General features: G+C 45.2%; 1 protein-coding gene across 14 annotated transcripts in view; it reads right to left on the bottom strand.

Moving 5' to 3' along the window:
- The window catches only part of TIAM1 (TIAM Rac1 associated GEF 1), a 192261-nt gene that overhangs the window by 53621 nt on the left and 125579 nt on the right, over nt 1–13061 (bottom strand). For all 14 annotated transcript variants that reach the window (XM_074600674.1, XM_074600573.1, XM_074600601.1 and 11 more), the window contains 5 exons: nt 10994–11166; nt 6665–6889; nt 5014–5199; nt 2396–2542; nt 242–316 (listed from right to left, as the gene is read on the bottom strand). In XM_074600674.1, the coding sequence (XP_074456775.1) occupies nt 242–316; nt 2396–2542; nt 5014–5199; nt 6665–6889; nt 10994–11166 (806 nt within the window). The remainder of the gene's footprint in view (nt 1–241; nt 317–2395; nt 2543–5013; nt 5200–6664; nt 6890–10993; nt 11167–13061) is intronic.

Genomic DNA, 13061 nt, shown 5'->3' on the forward strand with positions numbered 1-13061 from the left:
TGCTAACACCCCTCTAGGTCTGTCACCTCCAGCTGCATTTAGGATGCCACACACAGCAAACCCTTTTGACCGTGGGCAACCAGCTCAAACCCTCCCAGAGCAGCTACAAGCTCTGCAGTGCACAGAGGGTCCTCTCCTCTCCCGGTGGCTCCACGTCCCCTCTTTGTTGCAGAGTCAACACTGCATTTAGGCTGTCTGCAAATGAGGGGGGAAGGAGGCAGCTGGAGAGCTGGTGTTTTACCTTGCCATCCGGGACCGTATCGTCAAAGATTCCTTCGAGAGATTTCTTTACTGAATCAACTCCTTCACCAAACACCTGAGGAACAACAAAGCCACTCATCTTTAAAACATAAACATGCCTCCGCACCACCTGCAGCACACGCTGAGGGAAGAACAGTGTATCTGACATCTAGCATGGATATCAAACTGAAAAATAAAAATATTAATCTCAAAACACAGAAAATATAAGCTTGTTAAAAGGGGAGGGAGGGCAAATGACAAGCTGGTGATGGGGCATCATGCTGAAAGATTAGAGGCCAGTTCTGCCTAGTGGTCTGTCACTGACTTATTTGGTGGAGCTGGACAAATTTTATCTCCTTTTGTGCTCCGTTTCCCCACCTGTAAAGTGGAGGAAACAAATGCTTCTCCACCTCAGCTAAGGCTGAGAAATCAGAAGGGCTCCGCTTCTGGCTGTTTTTGTAATAAACCAGCTTTCAAAAAGTACTTAGCAAACGTTCAAGTACCACAAGTCAGCATAACCCTTCTCTAATGAAATAAGAGCTGGTAACCCAGCACCAGCCAGAGAGCCAAAATCAACAGGACTCCATGCAGGAGGAACAACAGAATGGGAATATTTGCAGTATCCACCCCAAATCAGCACAAGACTGCATCAAACGGGCAACCAGGCTTGTTACTGCAGCAGAAGCTTATAATTAAAACTGAAAAGTTAACTTTTATAGCTCCACATCAGCACAGCTTTATGATCAAGTTGCTGGGTTTGGCTGTTAACTATCCCATACCTAAAACGAAGCAGGGACCAAGCAGGATGGGAGAAGGTCACTGCCCTTTAGGGATTTACAGTTTAATGCTTCAACTTGGCAATACTTGATACTATACTCAAGCAGGAAAAATGTGTTCAGGTACTACATTTAGACATTCTGATACTTTCTCAAAACTTTACTTTTTCTTTGACTCTCTCCAGTATGACTTTTCTTTAACCTGGAACAAAATCCCTTTTCACGCCTGTGAGTGAGGGGGGTAGGGATGGGGGCAGGGGGAGGAAGCGTGAAGAAAGCATTTATTCCCACTGAAAGAAAAAAAAAAGGTGAGTTCAGGGAAAAAAAAACAGGTCTGAAGACACAGCATGGGCAGGATCCTAGCTCAGGACAAGTGATTGCACTTGATTTGGGGAAGAAAAGTACAAAGGAAGAGGGATGTCGCAGCACCAGCGCAAAGAACCGGGAACACAGTCATGGAGGCATCTGCTGTGTCCCAGCAAAACCCTGAGCTTTTGCTCAGCCACCAAATATTAGATGAACTTTTAATGTCTCGCTAAAAACAAGCTAAACAATTTTGCAGCACTCAACCACCGCTAAACAAAACAAACACCCACTGCTGCTTTAACAGAAGGAAGAAGAAATCACAGGGCACAGAACAACACGTGTCCCAAGCCTTTCTCCCCTCAAAAAGTGAAAGAAGAGAAAGAAAAGCAAAGCCTACATTTCCTGCAATTAGATGAGGTATGGCTTTCAAAAATTGAAAGCTATAATTAGGGATGTTTGGAAAGAATAACATGAAAGCACCTTCCTACCACACTGAAACACGTTTTCTAGAGAAAGATCTGGGCAGTGACTGGGTGCAAATGTTTCAGCTTTTGCTTTTTAAAAAATCTGAAGCAAAACAGGGACTGTCCCTACTAAATGCAAAGCTTTTTGTTACTTTAGGAAGTTTTTCCCAAACTCAGCTACATTTAAAGTACTCTACAAACTCATAATTTTAATTTAAGAAACAAATTAGTCTGCCTTTTTTTTTTTTCTGCCAAAGCTCGAGCTGTTTTACACTGCTGCTTTGTTACTCCTGAGTTTAGGGAAAGTACCTCCAGCAAAAGCAGAAGCAGCAGAAATGCAACCACAGTAGAAATGCAACTAATTCAGCTAAAGAAGGTGCAAATGCCAAACCTTGTTTGATAGGAGCTGCTGTATACTTATCTATAATTACAGTCACTGATTTTTGAAGAGGATGTGGAATGAGATGACTATATGCCATGAAAGACTAAACAGGCAAGGTTAAGGCTGGATGTGTAAGTGCTCGGAGCAAGTGACTCTTTGCATGGGCTGCATTCTGCACGCTAACAAATAAGTCTTGAAAACAATATCACGAACTTCCACACACTTACCTGATTAATGCTTGGCCTCCCTTGCTTTTTCTTCGAGGTAGTATCCAGCCCCCAAAGAGAAGAAAACCTGCTTCTCCGTTTACTGGCAGATCTGGACATGGCCTGCGTCCTTCTCCTCACTCCAGCCTCCCCTGTGCGAGCCGCCACCTGTCAATGCCACATGGTTTTAAAATCAAAAGTCGCAGCATCCCACCGCACCATGGCTTACATAATCTAACAAACAGTGGCATCTAGTTTAAAAAAAAAAAAAGGCAAATACTGTGGCAACAATGGGTACTCACAACAGGGACAACGGTGATGCTGCTAGGCCGTTTCCTTCTCACTGCAATTTAATTCAATTCTTCCAATGTCAAACATCAAAAATTAAAATGGACAATACCATTCCCCCATTTTTTGGCATTTAATCTGAGATATTTTGAAGCAGCCTAATCATCACAGAGGAAAGCCTCAGCATCAGTGAAGGGTTTGGGGTTATTTTCTTTTTTTTTTCTAACAAGGTTTCAAAACTGGACACACTAAACCTGAAATTTCCAAACTTATCTGCTGCTTCCAAAAAGCCCAGTCTTTCTCTTTGCTCTTTCCTGTGGAAGCACTCTGGGCATCCTGGAACTGACTCATAGCTGTTACAAGACCAGATAAAGGCTTGCAAATAGGTCAAGGAATTTAAAACCTGCACTTCCTTAAAGATAACAACATTTGAAGGAGTGAGCAAAACACAGGAAGAAAAAAAGTGAGCTGAAATGACCCTTTCAATTAGAGCAGTGTTAACTGCTTGGGGACTTGAAAAATGTCCTGTGGCAACCCCCTTTGGAGCGAGAAGATATTTGCTTTTACTGAGACAAAATATTTGGGGAACGCTTCCCAAATGAAGAAGCTCTGATAGAAATTCGTGTGATATTAGTGGGAGGTGAAGTGTTTAGGCCAAAGTTTAAGCACATTTCCCATGCGGAGGTGGCCTCAAGAGAGCAAGCTCCTCTCCTGCGAAAAAGGGAGTGGTAGGAGAGACTGCAGGTATGAATGGGAGCGCAAGGCGAAGCGAGACAGACAGACAGACAGACGCACCCTGCCAACTTGGCTGTACACTTCCTGAAACACCTTTGTACCGGATTCCCACAACCGAAACTAGCAAAATGTGACTGTCGTTTGGCAACCCCAGCGGGAACACCCAAATCTCTGAGTTATGCCCCAAGCTACAGAGCTGCGAAACTGGTTGTTTGGGTGCCGCAGATACAAAAACCCATATAAAGACAGGACGAACGGAAGGCTGGCTTGTGTACCCAGGGAACCGTCGCCGTATGAGTAATGGTGATTCTCCTTGGGAAATGTGGAGAAATCAAGGAAAAGGAGAACCAAAACACTACTGCAAGCGTCTCTATTTCCACAGCCCGGACTTGTGAGACGTTTCTTAGCTGTACCTGGGACGTGCACGTTTGTGCAGAGGCACCTGGGAGACTTAGCACATCCTCTGACTAATGTACTGAGGAACATCTTCAGGAGAGCTAGGGATGCCATGCTATCACCATGCAGCACCCAGCTCAAATCTGAGACTCACTGCACCATCTCCACGCTATTGAGGGCAAAGGAGGACACGAGAGTTTGCTTAAAGGAGAAGAAAGCATGTGGCTTTTCCAGCACAACATATTCAAAACATATTTTTTTTCACTTGGCTCTCAAGAGACACCAGCATGAAGAGGCAGACTGTTTTTCAGGCTAACGCTCAGTGCTTTGCTAGATGCAAAAAAATAAGCATAAATGCAAATTACAGCCCGCCACTTAAAAAAAAAATATATAAATCCACCAGCAATTATCAGGATGATGACGCTAATCTTTTCATATATAAAAGAATAAAACCGCCCCTGACTGAATTACAGCTCTGGATTCAATTGAAGGGTACAGCTGACATCTACAAGACAACAGTGGAGCTCAGCTATTTCTGTGAAGCTCCAGGAGTCCAAGCCGAAACTACAGGAACTTGATTTAAATTCATCAAAAGCCCAGCACTTTGCAATACATTTCCCTGTATTTTTAAGAGCTGGGTTGTTACATTATTTACATTTAAACAACCATTTTAAACATTATTTGCCACACCATAAGTAGCAGGGAAGAACATTTCCCCTCCCTTGTGGAGCATCAGGTGTTGATCACTGGAGACCGGGTATTAGACTAATTGGCCAGTAGATTCATCCATATGGTAGAAAGCAAGCCGTGCCCGAGGAGGTCTAAGCCAACACGTGCTGAGGGCCCCAGAAAGACCCCTATTGACTTCACTGGACTTTTGGATCAAGCCCATGTACATGGACATTAGAGATGAGCCTGCTCTTGTAACAGGAAGATCTGTTTGTAGAAAGCATGTTTATAGTGCAGATCTGGAAATTCAAAATCACATGTTTGGGAGAAACATGGTTCTTCCACTTCCATAAGGCCATAGCTTGCAAGCATCTGCTTTTTAATCTACATCCAGGACACACAGCCCTTTCAGGAAACAGAATATTCTGCACACTAAGGTAAGGGCTCACCCTCAGGCACAGACTGCTGTTTGTTGACGTGATCTCTGCGTTGAACACGTGAACCGATTTGCAGGTTGGCAAAGATGACCCCTGGCCTCTGTTCAAACTTACCAGTGCATGAAACGACGAGACTGAAAAGATTCCAAGACGGCCCATTGCAACTTTTGTTGGACGGCTGGCAAAAGCAAGTAGTCTTTTAGGGTTTGGGAGCTCCCCTCCTTGGAGACTAGCCAAGTAACAGCGGTACCGAAATAAGTCCATCTGGAATTGTTCAAGGTTTTGTTCCCAAACGAAGATCTGTGTACAGCAAAGATTGAAGAATGAGACTCATGAGAGGAAAAGGGGAGAGGAGGAAGAACAAGGTGGTAAATACCTTGAGAAAATTCTACCATTCCCAGTAATACACGTCTTTCACCAATGCTGATCTCATTCCAGAAAGTTTCGATTCGCCTTCTTGCCCGCTCTCCCCTACCCTCCCAACCCCCAAAAAAGGATACAAATAATAAAAAAGTTTTCATTAGATGGAAAACAACTTTTTTTATGTTCATGGCAGAAGTCTTCTCCTGGGACAACCGCTCCTTTGATACAACGCTAATTAATAGGATTAAAATTCCATTTTTAATTTTCTTTGTGTTCCAGGCTTCTCTTCTGAGCAGTCCCTTAAGAGGCTTCTTTCATGCATCAAGAGCATCTGAGAAACAAGAAGACCAAACCCCACCAAATTCCACATACAGAGTGCCCCAAATCAGCAGCCGCAGCAGAAGCATTGCTGCAAGCATCAACGGAGCTTGCCATACTTGAAAAAGTATAGTACACTGGGGATAATTAATATTATCAGCGGAAGAACACTATAATCAACCTATGTGAGGACTTATTTAAATAATTAAAGTTGCTGATAGGAAACAGTTTCAAAGTGTTTAGAAAAACTCAGTTACATAAAGAGAGAGACTGCTCTGCCCCCTCACTGTGATTGACAGCCTTTGAGTGGAACCCTTTCAACAGAGGCGAGCATCTCTCCTCTCTCTCCCCCCTTCTCACGGGTTTCCAGGGGGTACGAAATCTCTTTAGCTTAGCGCATTAGGGCCTGGCTGATCCCTATGGTTTGCATTACAGGCGCATTTGGCAGCCGTGGTAAAAAGCTACAAACTAATGAAGCAGGAGCCATATGTTAGTTTCCTAAAATAAGGTGCCGCTGTGGCAGAGGGAGAGACATCTGCTGTAGAATCTCTGCTTCTCAAACGCCAACTACGTTGTCCACTTGAAGTCAAAAGGGGCAGTCCCAAAGGGCAGCCAGGGCTGCAGCCATGAGGTCAATGCAGGCCCCTACAACAAGTAGAATCCAAGGATGGCTCCTTCACCCCATCTGCCAGCAGAAGGACCAGCCTCTTGCACTCTTGAGACAACTGCAACAGCAGCACTTGTCGGTCTATGACCAGCTCTTCCCTAAGGCATCCTGCTGCCATGGCTTGATAGCCTCTTCACCCCCTTAAAGCCCTCACTCAAGCCCTGAGCAGCTAGCCAAATCTCTTGCATGGTGGCCAGGACAAGACAGACCATGCTATACCTTAGTGCCCACTGTTTGGAGAAGAGGTGCAACTAGGGCATATAGCACAGCTCTCCTGCCAGCACACATCTCGCCTGCCCTGGGGAGCTCTGCCCACCCACACACACGGTGCCGTGGGAGCAGACAGAAGTACCGCTAATCTGAAGAAAGCCTCAAATATTTGCTAAGGGCTTATTTCACATAAGCAAGTGAGATTACTTGATCCAGTATGGTCTTCTTCTTCTTGGAGTCCGTTACTGAGGACAGCTGCATTTCACCCATTTTCTTCATCTTTTCATCCATATCAATTTTCTGCTCCAGCTTTTTAATCTCTGTTTTCAGGAGCTTGACGGTGTCCTCTTTGTGATGCTGCCTCGCCACCGCAGTTGCACAAGCTGAATGGATTGCCGTGATCCAGTTCTCCAGTTCGGTCTGGCTAGAGGTCTGAAGAGAGAGAAAGAGAGGGAAAAGAAGTCAGGATCCTCTTTAAAATTGGTTGGAGATTAACAAATGCAATTCCAAGGAGTTTCCTTTGTCTTTGATCTTAAGATTCAAAGCCTTAAATCCACTTACGGGAGAAGTACTAAAAACCCCGTCATTCTTAAGCAGGCCATTTTTACCTTACCACTAGGCATTCAGCACTTAGAATTACACCTATATCTGTGCTTTGCAGCGGTACAGTGTTTCCCAGCAAGGTCTCAGGAATTACCTTCCTTGTTCGATGCAATGCTGCGATAATTGGTAGCTCAACATTTAATGACGTTTTCTAAACTCCTGATTCTTTAAGGCAGGGAATGCACTGGCCTCTGTTCGCTTCACAGTATGCAGAGCTTTTTTGGCATGCAGCAGTTGGCAATAAATTAATGGCATAAAACGTGACCATGACATCTACGAGTAGCTTTATTATGATACATAGACAAACAAGCTTTCCACTTCTGAAGGTCCCAAAGCACTCTGAAGTCAACCCTGTGATCACTGAAGGCAGGCTCATTGTATATTTACAGCTCTGGTACTGTCCCTTCCCAAGCATGTGTGTGACAGTTTGGGAAAAGGGAGCACTTTCCCTTTTGGATGAGGGATATTGGATGAAGGAGGAAGTTGGATGAGGCTTTGAGCAACAGGTATCCCTGCTTATGGCAGGGGGGTTGGAGCTGGATGATCTTTAAGGTCCCTTCAAACCCAAACCATTCTGTGATTCTATGAGATACTAGGCTGGGGCATGGGACACCAGTACATTTTTCTGGAAGAGCGCTACTCTGATTAGAGGCTTTTGACTCAGAAAGAAGAATATTTCAAAGCGTTCCTTTTCCAGACTTTCAAAATAAAAAGTAAATCTTCTTAGCCTTCTGACTAAACTTCATTCCTTTTTACAGTAGGTTATAAAACAAAATTTACAGCCAACTCAGTGTTGCAGCAGACTTTCCCTGAGTGTCAGCCTTTAGCAGTAATCACACTGGTATTTGGCTCGTGGCTGAAAAAGTAGCAAGGTGCCAAACCACCTCGTTCTAATTAAACTTTCTGATGATACCTGATCTATTAATAGACAGCACAGTATGACTTCGCCAGTTGCTAGCATAGATGAGGAAGGTCATCTTCACTGGCGGTCACAACTAACAGCAAAGGACGTGGCTTACTGAAGCCAAGGAGAGATTCCCATAGAAGCCTGACTCTGGAAATCATGTATGCACAGGCTGGACTTCAGGGTGATGCTCCCAAAACTTCTGTGGTACTGCAGCAGGTGGAACACACATGTCCCAGAATGATAATCGCTTTCCTTAGCTCAAGTTAGAATTCCTAAGCAGAAGAAAGGGTCTACACTGGAAAGACTGATCTCTTACACCCAATTTTCTTGTCTTCAGTTGGCACTGTACAACGTATATTGCTTAAATTGGTCAGGCTCCCTGCCCGGGGAATAATATTCACAAGCTCTCATTCGTAGAGAGGGGCTTACAGTGTCATATCACCACTGCTGAAGACACGTTGAGCCCCCTTGCTGAGCAATTTCTGCTGAAAATAGAGACATTATTTGCAGAATGGGAGACACTTTGCCTACAGTCAGGTGGTGAAACCTAGCCCCCAGTAGAGAAGAAAGTAGCACTGGACTTATAATGAGATGGTATGTTTTGTTAATGCCTAGCAAAATTGTTAACAGCAAGAGGTCATATTTTTATCTTATTCAATTTTAGGATATTATCCATACACCATTACATTCAGTTTTCTTTTTGTTTTTCTGGGGAGAAGGAAGGAAAAAAAGAATCTGGAATGGATTTTAAGGAGCTGAAGACTCTTCTGGTAGATGAGTAGGCAAGGGGAATCACTCCACCTCTCAACGGAAAAGATGACATAAACAAGCTGCAAACATCTGATACATAAGTATGTGGTGTCACAAGTCGCTCTGAGCTCCTGGAAAATGCATGTGACATCTGCAAGTAATGGATTTGTGTAGGCACGATAAGAACTGACTGAGCAAGGAATCATCGTGTAGGAGGAATGTGATGTCTCTAGGTGCAATGCAGTGGGAAGGCTTGTTACAAGATGTCCAATATCTGTACGCATTACAAAGCAACCCTGTTTTTCTCCCTAAGTACACAGTCTCCATAGGACAGAAATAGTCTTCTGCAGGTCTGTGGTTTCTTCTCATCAAAACCACTACTACAGCACCGTGTTATGTGTGGACGGACGTGTATGACATGAGCAGTTAAATAACACTGCTGAACAGCCGTACACGTGCGTTGGCAGCTCTAAGCACAGCAGAGCAAGCCCTACAGCACAGTCACTCGCACATTACTTCCACCACTGTGACTGGTCTCCTTCCCTTCACCCCACACCCATCCCTTCTTTCTCTTCTGCTTCGCTAGCCATGCATAGGTTCTATGGCGGAAGGGACACATCAAGAAAAAAATTCTGCAAGGCAATATAAATGACTGTTTTTTATTTGAAAAGGCTTGGTTTTGCTTTTTCCCACAAAGTTAAATGAAAATCTACCCATGGCATAAAGACGCCGGGCTTTTAATGAATAAGGCCCTGTGTTACCACAAAAGAAATGTACTGAATGTGACCTTTTCAGTATTTAGCATCCATTGGCATTAATTTTATGACAATGAAGGTTTTTCCTTAGAAAACTGCATGGAACAGATGTTACAGCTCATATCAGCAGATCAAGGAGGTGGTGGTGCTCCACAACCTTTCAAGCAGATGCTGAAACCATAAGCACCACACTTGCCTCCTGGATGAAGCTCTCCAGGTGGCAAATACATGCACCCTGCTCAGGAAACACATGAAGCAGAAAGGGGCAGTGCAGTACTGCATTATGAGCTGAGGAAAAATCAGACTCAGGTGGCAGAGAAGCCAGTCCACAAAAAAAAATATTTTTTTTTTCTGTATGCAATCAGATACTCATTCTCTTTAAGATGTAAGCCAGCAACCACGCTCCTTTGAGTCAGTAACACTTTTTTATTTTGCCCTAGTTTAAGAATCTAGCCCCTTGTTTAGGACAGCTGCAAGGACCTACAAGACAGTGTAATATTAAAGATTTGCTCTGGAGTACAGGGGAGTGATGACATGGGGGCATATCCTACCACAGAGCAGCTTCTGGTTTAAGAAGGCAAGAAACTCTGAATACATTGTCACTAGGAAGGGAAACAAACAAGGGGTTCCTCCTGTGAAGAAAACTGAATCAAAAAAGGAGGAACTGGCACCACCTCAGCACAGGCTGGTAATTCCAAATAAGAGTGTCACACCTTGATTAGTGACAACGTGCAATAACAAAGTGGAATGCCAACCTAAAAATCACTCAAGGAAGCAGAAGTTACCAAAATCCAGAAATCTTTTTCAGTGAAACTAACATCAACTAATGTATAGTCTTTGATATAAGTACTGGATTTTTTTTAAACATACCCTGTGGAATTTAGACATTTCCATTTTCTGATTAAAAAAACTAAACGTGCACTTTCCGCCTCTTCTCAGGCAACAGCAAGATGTTGACTAAGGTCTGTATAAACTAGGGGCAACTGGATTCGGCAGCGCCACTGGGAGAGCACCTGGAGGCCCAGGTACCCCCTTGCACTTCAGGCTCCTCTTGGTCTTGTAAACCCTTTAAGCTTCTCCACAAGGTCCCATCTTTGATACATGTCTCTTAAGAGACGTGGATAGCGTTACAGGACATCTGATGCACTACTGTATGTCCTGTACGGTAACTGGCCTGGTCTTTGTGTTATGAGCACACTGTCAAACCATGCAAAATTCCCAGTTTTTACAGGGATGTAAGAATATTTCTCAATTCTTACTTTGTTCCAACCATCTACACAAAGAGGGTCCAGTCAGTCAATAAAAACAGCAGATCTGACGGTGATTCACATGTGGTGGTAGGTCTCCTGAGTAGCGTTTACCGAATATATCGTGTCCTTCCTCTAGCGCTGCCAGAGGAAAATCCCAAACGTACTGGAGTCAGCAGGATTTTTCCATTGATTTCAACCAGAGCTAAGATTTCCTCCTTGGTCGGAGACAGAAAAAGAGAACAACTTTGTAAAACCCTCAAACCGGACCAACCTGAAAGAGGAAAGCGTCCCCAAGGGAGTTGCTGAGACAGAAGACAAAGTCCTTCTTGGGGTGTTCAGGCACCGCTTGCACTATGCTGTTTTCCACCCAGACAGCGTGCTTTGGGATGCTGTTGTGGTCAATGCCAGATCTGCCATCAGTCTCATAAAAAAACAACGTGCATCCTAAAAGAGACGATCACATATTAGCAAGCAACACATTTAAACGCAACGGCCGCCCTGCATCTAATCAGCGCAAATGCTTGGGACTATAAATCATCTGTAAAACTGTCAAAGGGAGGAGGGAGGATTTGCCAGGGCCCATGCAGGTTTGCTCTCCTACAGTGGAGAGCACGAGCAATGGCCCAGTTTTCAGCCCAACAAGGTGGTGGCTTCCATGCCATGGGAGCACACCACGTGCTGTACACCAAGCTGTGCCCCAGCGGGACATTTTGTTTGCCTGAGGATTGCTAAAACAGACGTGCAAACACAAGCCGAGAAAGTCACGGGCAGTAAAATACAGCCCCAGATGAGAAATGTCATTATAAATCCCCAAGTGGGGGTCCTCCACAGCCACCCCGCCCCACCGAGGGGACGGAAAGGAAGAGGCGGGCGTGAGAGCGCGTCTCCCCTGGCAGTGCCGGAGCAGACAGGCCCCCAGGCAAACCTCCATGGCCCTGCCCCAGCCTCCTCCAGCTGCTAGCTGTGACAGTCTCCCTGCAAGGCAAAGATCAAGCGATTTAATTGCTGGACGCAGATGAGGAACTGGAAGAAAGATGGACTGGAATGAGCTGTGCTCGCTGAATGACTGATGTACAAAAAAAACCCCCAAAACAAAACAAACAAAAAGCATAAACCAAATCCATATTCCACTATAAGTTTCAGCTCACGGTTATACGGCCAAAAACAAAAGCACGTTTTAGCTGGGGACAGCAACCAACCTGCTTGGTTTTACAAAATAATCTTGACAATACTCCGGGGGGGGTGGGGTGGAAAAAAAGGTATAGCAAGTCTGCAATTTGGAAGACTGCAAAAAAAAAAAAAAAAAAAAAAAAAAGGGTCTCCTCCTCTCTCTCCCACCTTCCCACATTATCTACAGTTGTTTTAAACTAAAACTGGCACATTGTTCCTCTACCACTGGAACCAGCTCTCTCGGTGCAAAGGGATGCCCTGTTACCCAGCCTCCCAGAAAACTATTTGCAGCCAAACAATAGCAGCTGTTAACTTCAAAGCCTCGCTTAAACACTAACGTTCTTAAGGCAGAGCAATCTCAGGAGCAAACACTCCACTTGAGTCAGAGCACTTTAAAATAACAGTGCCTCCGTGCTCATCCTTCCCCTTTTTCCTCCCCAGATGGCCCTTTGTTTGCCTGCTCCTCACAGCAAGACCTTCCTGCCACTTCCCCCCCCACCCTCCCCAGGAGATCAGGGCTCCCCCCTGCCCCTGAGCCCTCCCTCTCTCCTCTTCCATTTCCCCAATCTCTCTAACCACCCCGAGGAAGAGCTGGCACCTAACTTTGCTGTTGGTTTTAAAAGAGTGCTGCAAATTCAAAAGAAAAAAAAAAAAAAAGTAGTACTCTAAAAAAGCACTGCGTGGGGAGGACGGGGCTTTAACCACCCCGAGCATTTTGGTAATCCCACCCGCAGCAGGAGACATGGCTCTGCCTCCCCTGGCTCACAGGCGAGGCCGGACACAGGAGAGGAGAGCGAGGCCAGTCCCAAACCCCTGCGAGTGTTTTACTGCTGATGCAATTGCATGAAGATTAATTAGAGGTCGCTTTATGAGGCCAGCTCCTGAGTTTCCCTGCTCCGTTAACATTTATGTGCATTTATAAGCACTCAGACCCCAAACAGGGCTGGAACGCGCTCCTAGCAGGAACTGGGAAAATTCAGAGAGAAAAAAGGGTCTGTGGCCCGCGGGGGCAGCCGAGGAGGCCGGCAGGGGCGGCCGGGTGCCGAGGGCTGCCCCCCACCACATGATGGGTGACGCAGCCAGAGCCAACGTCTCCCAAGTCACAAGCCAGCCTCGATGACCAAACCATGGCTTCCTGTCCACACGGCGGATGTGCTGCAACTGGCTGG

Source organism: Larus michahellis, chromosome 1 (assembly GCF_964199755.1).
Source record: "Larus michahellis chromosome 1, bLarMic1.1, whole genome shotgun sequence".
Taxonomy (NCBI): Eukaryota; Metazoa; Chordata; class Aves; order Charadriiformes; family Laridae; genus Larus; species Larus michahellis.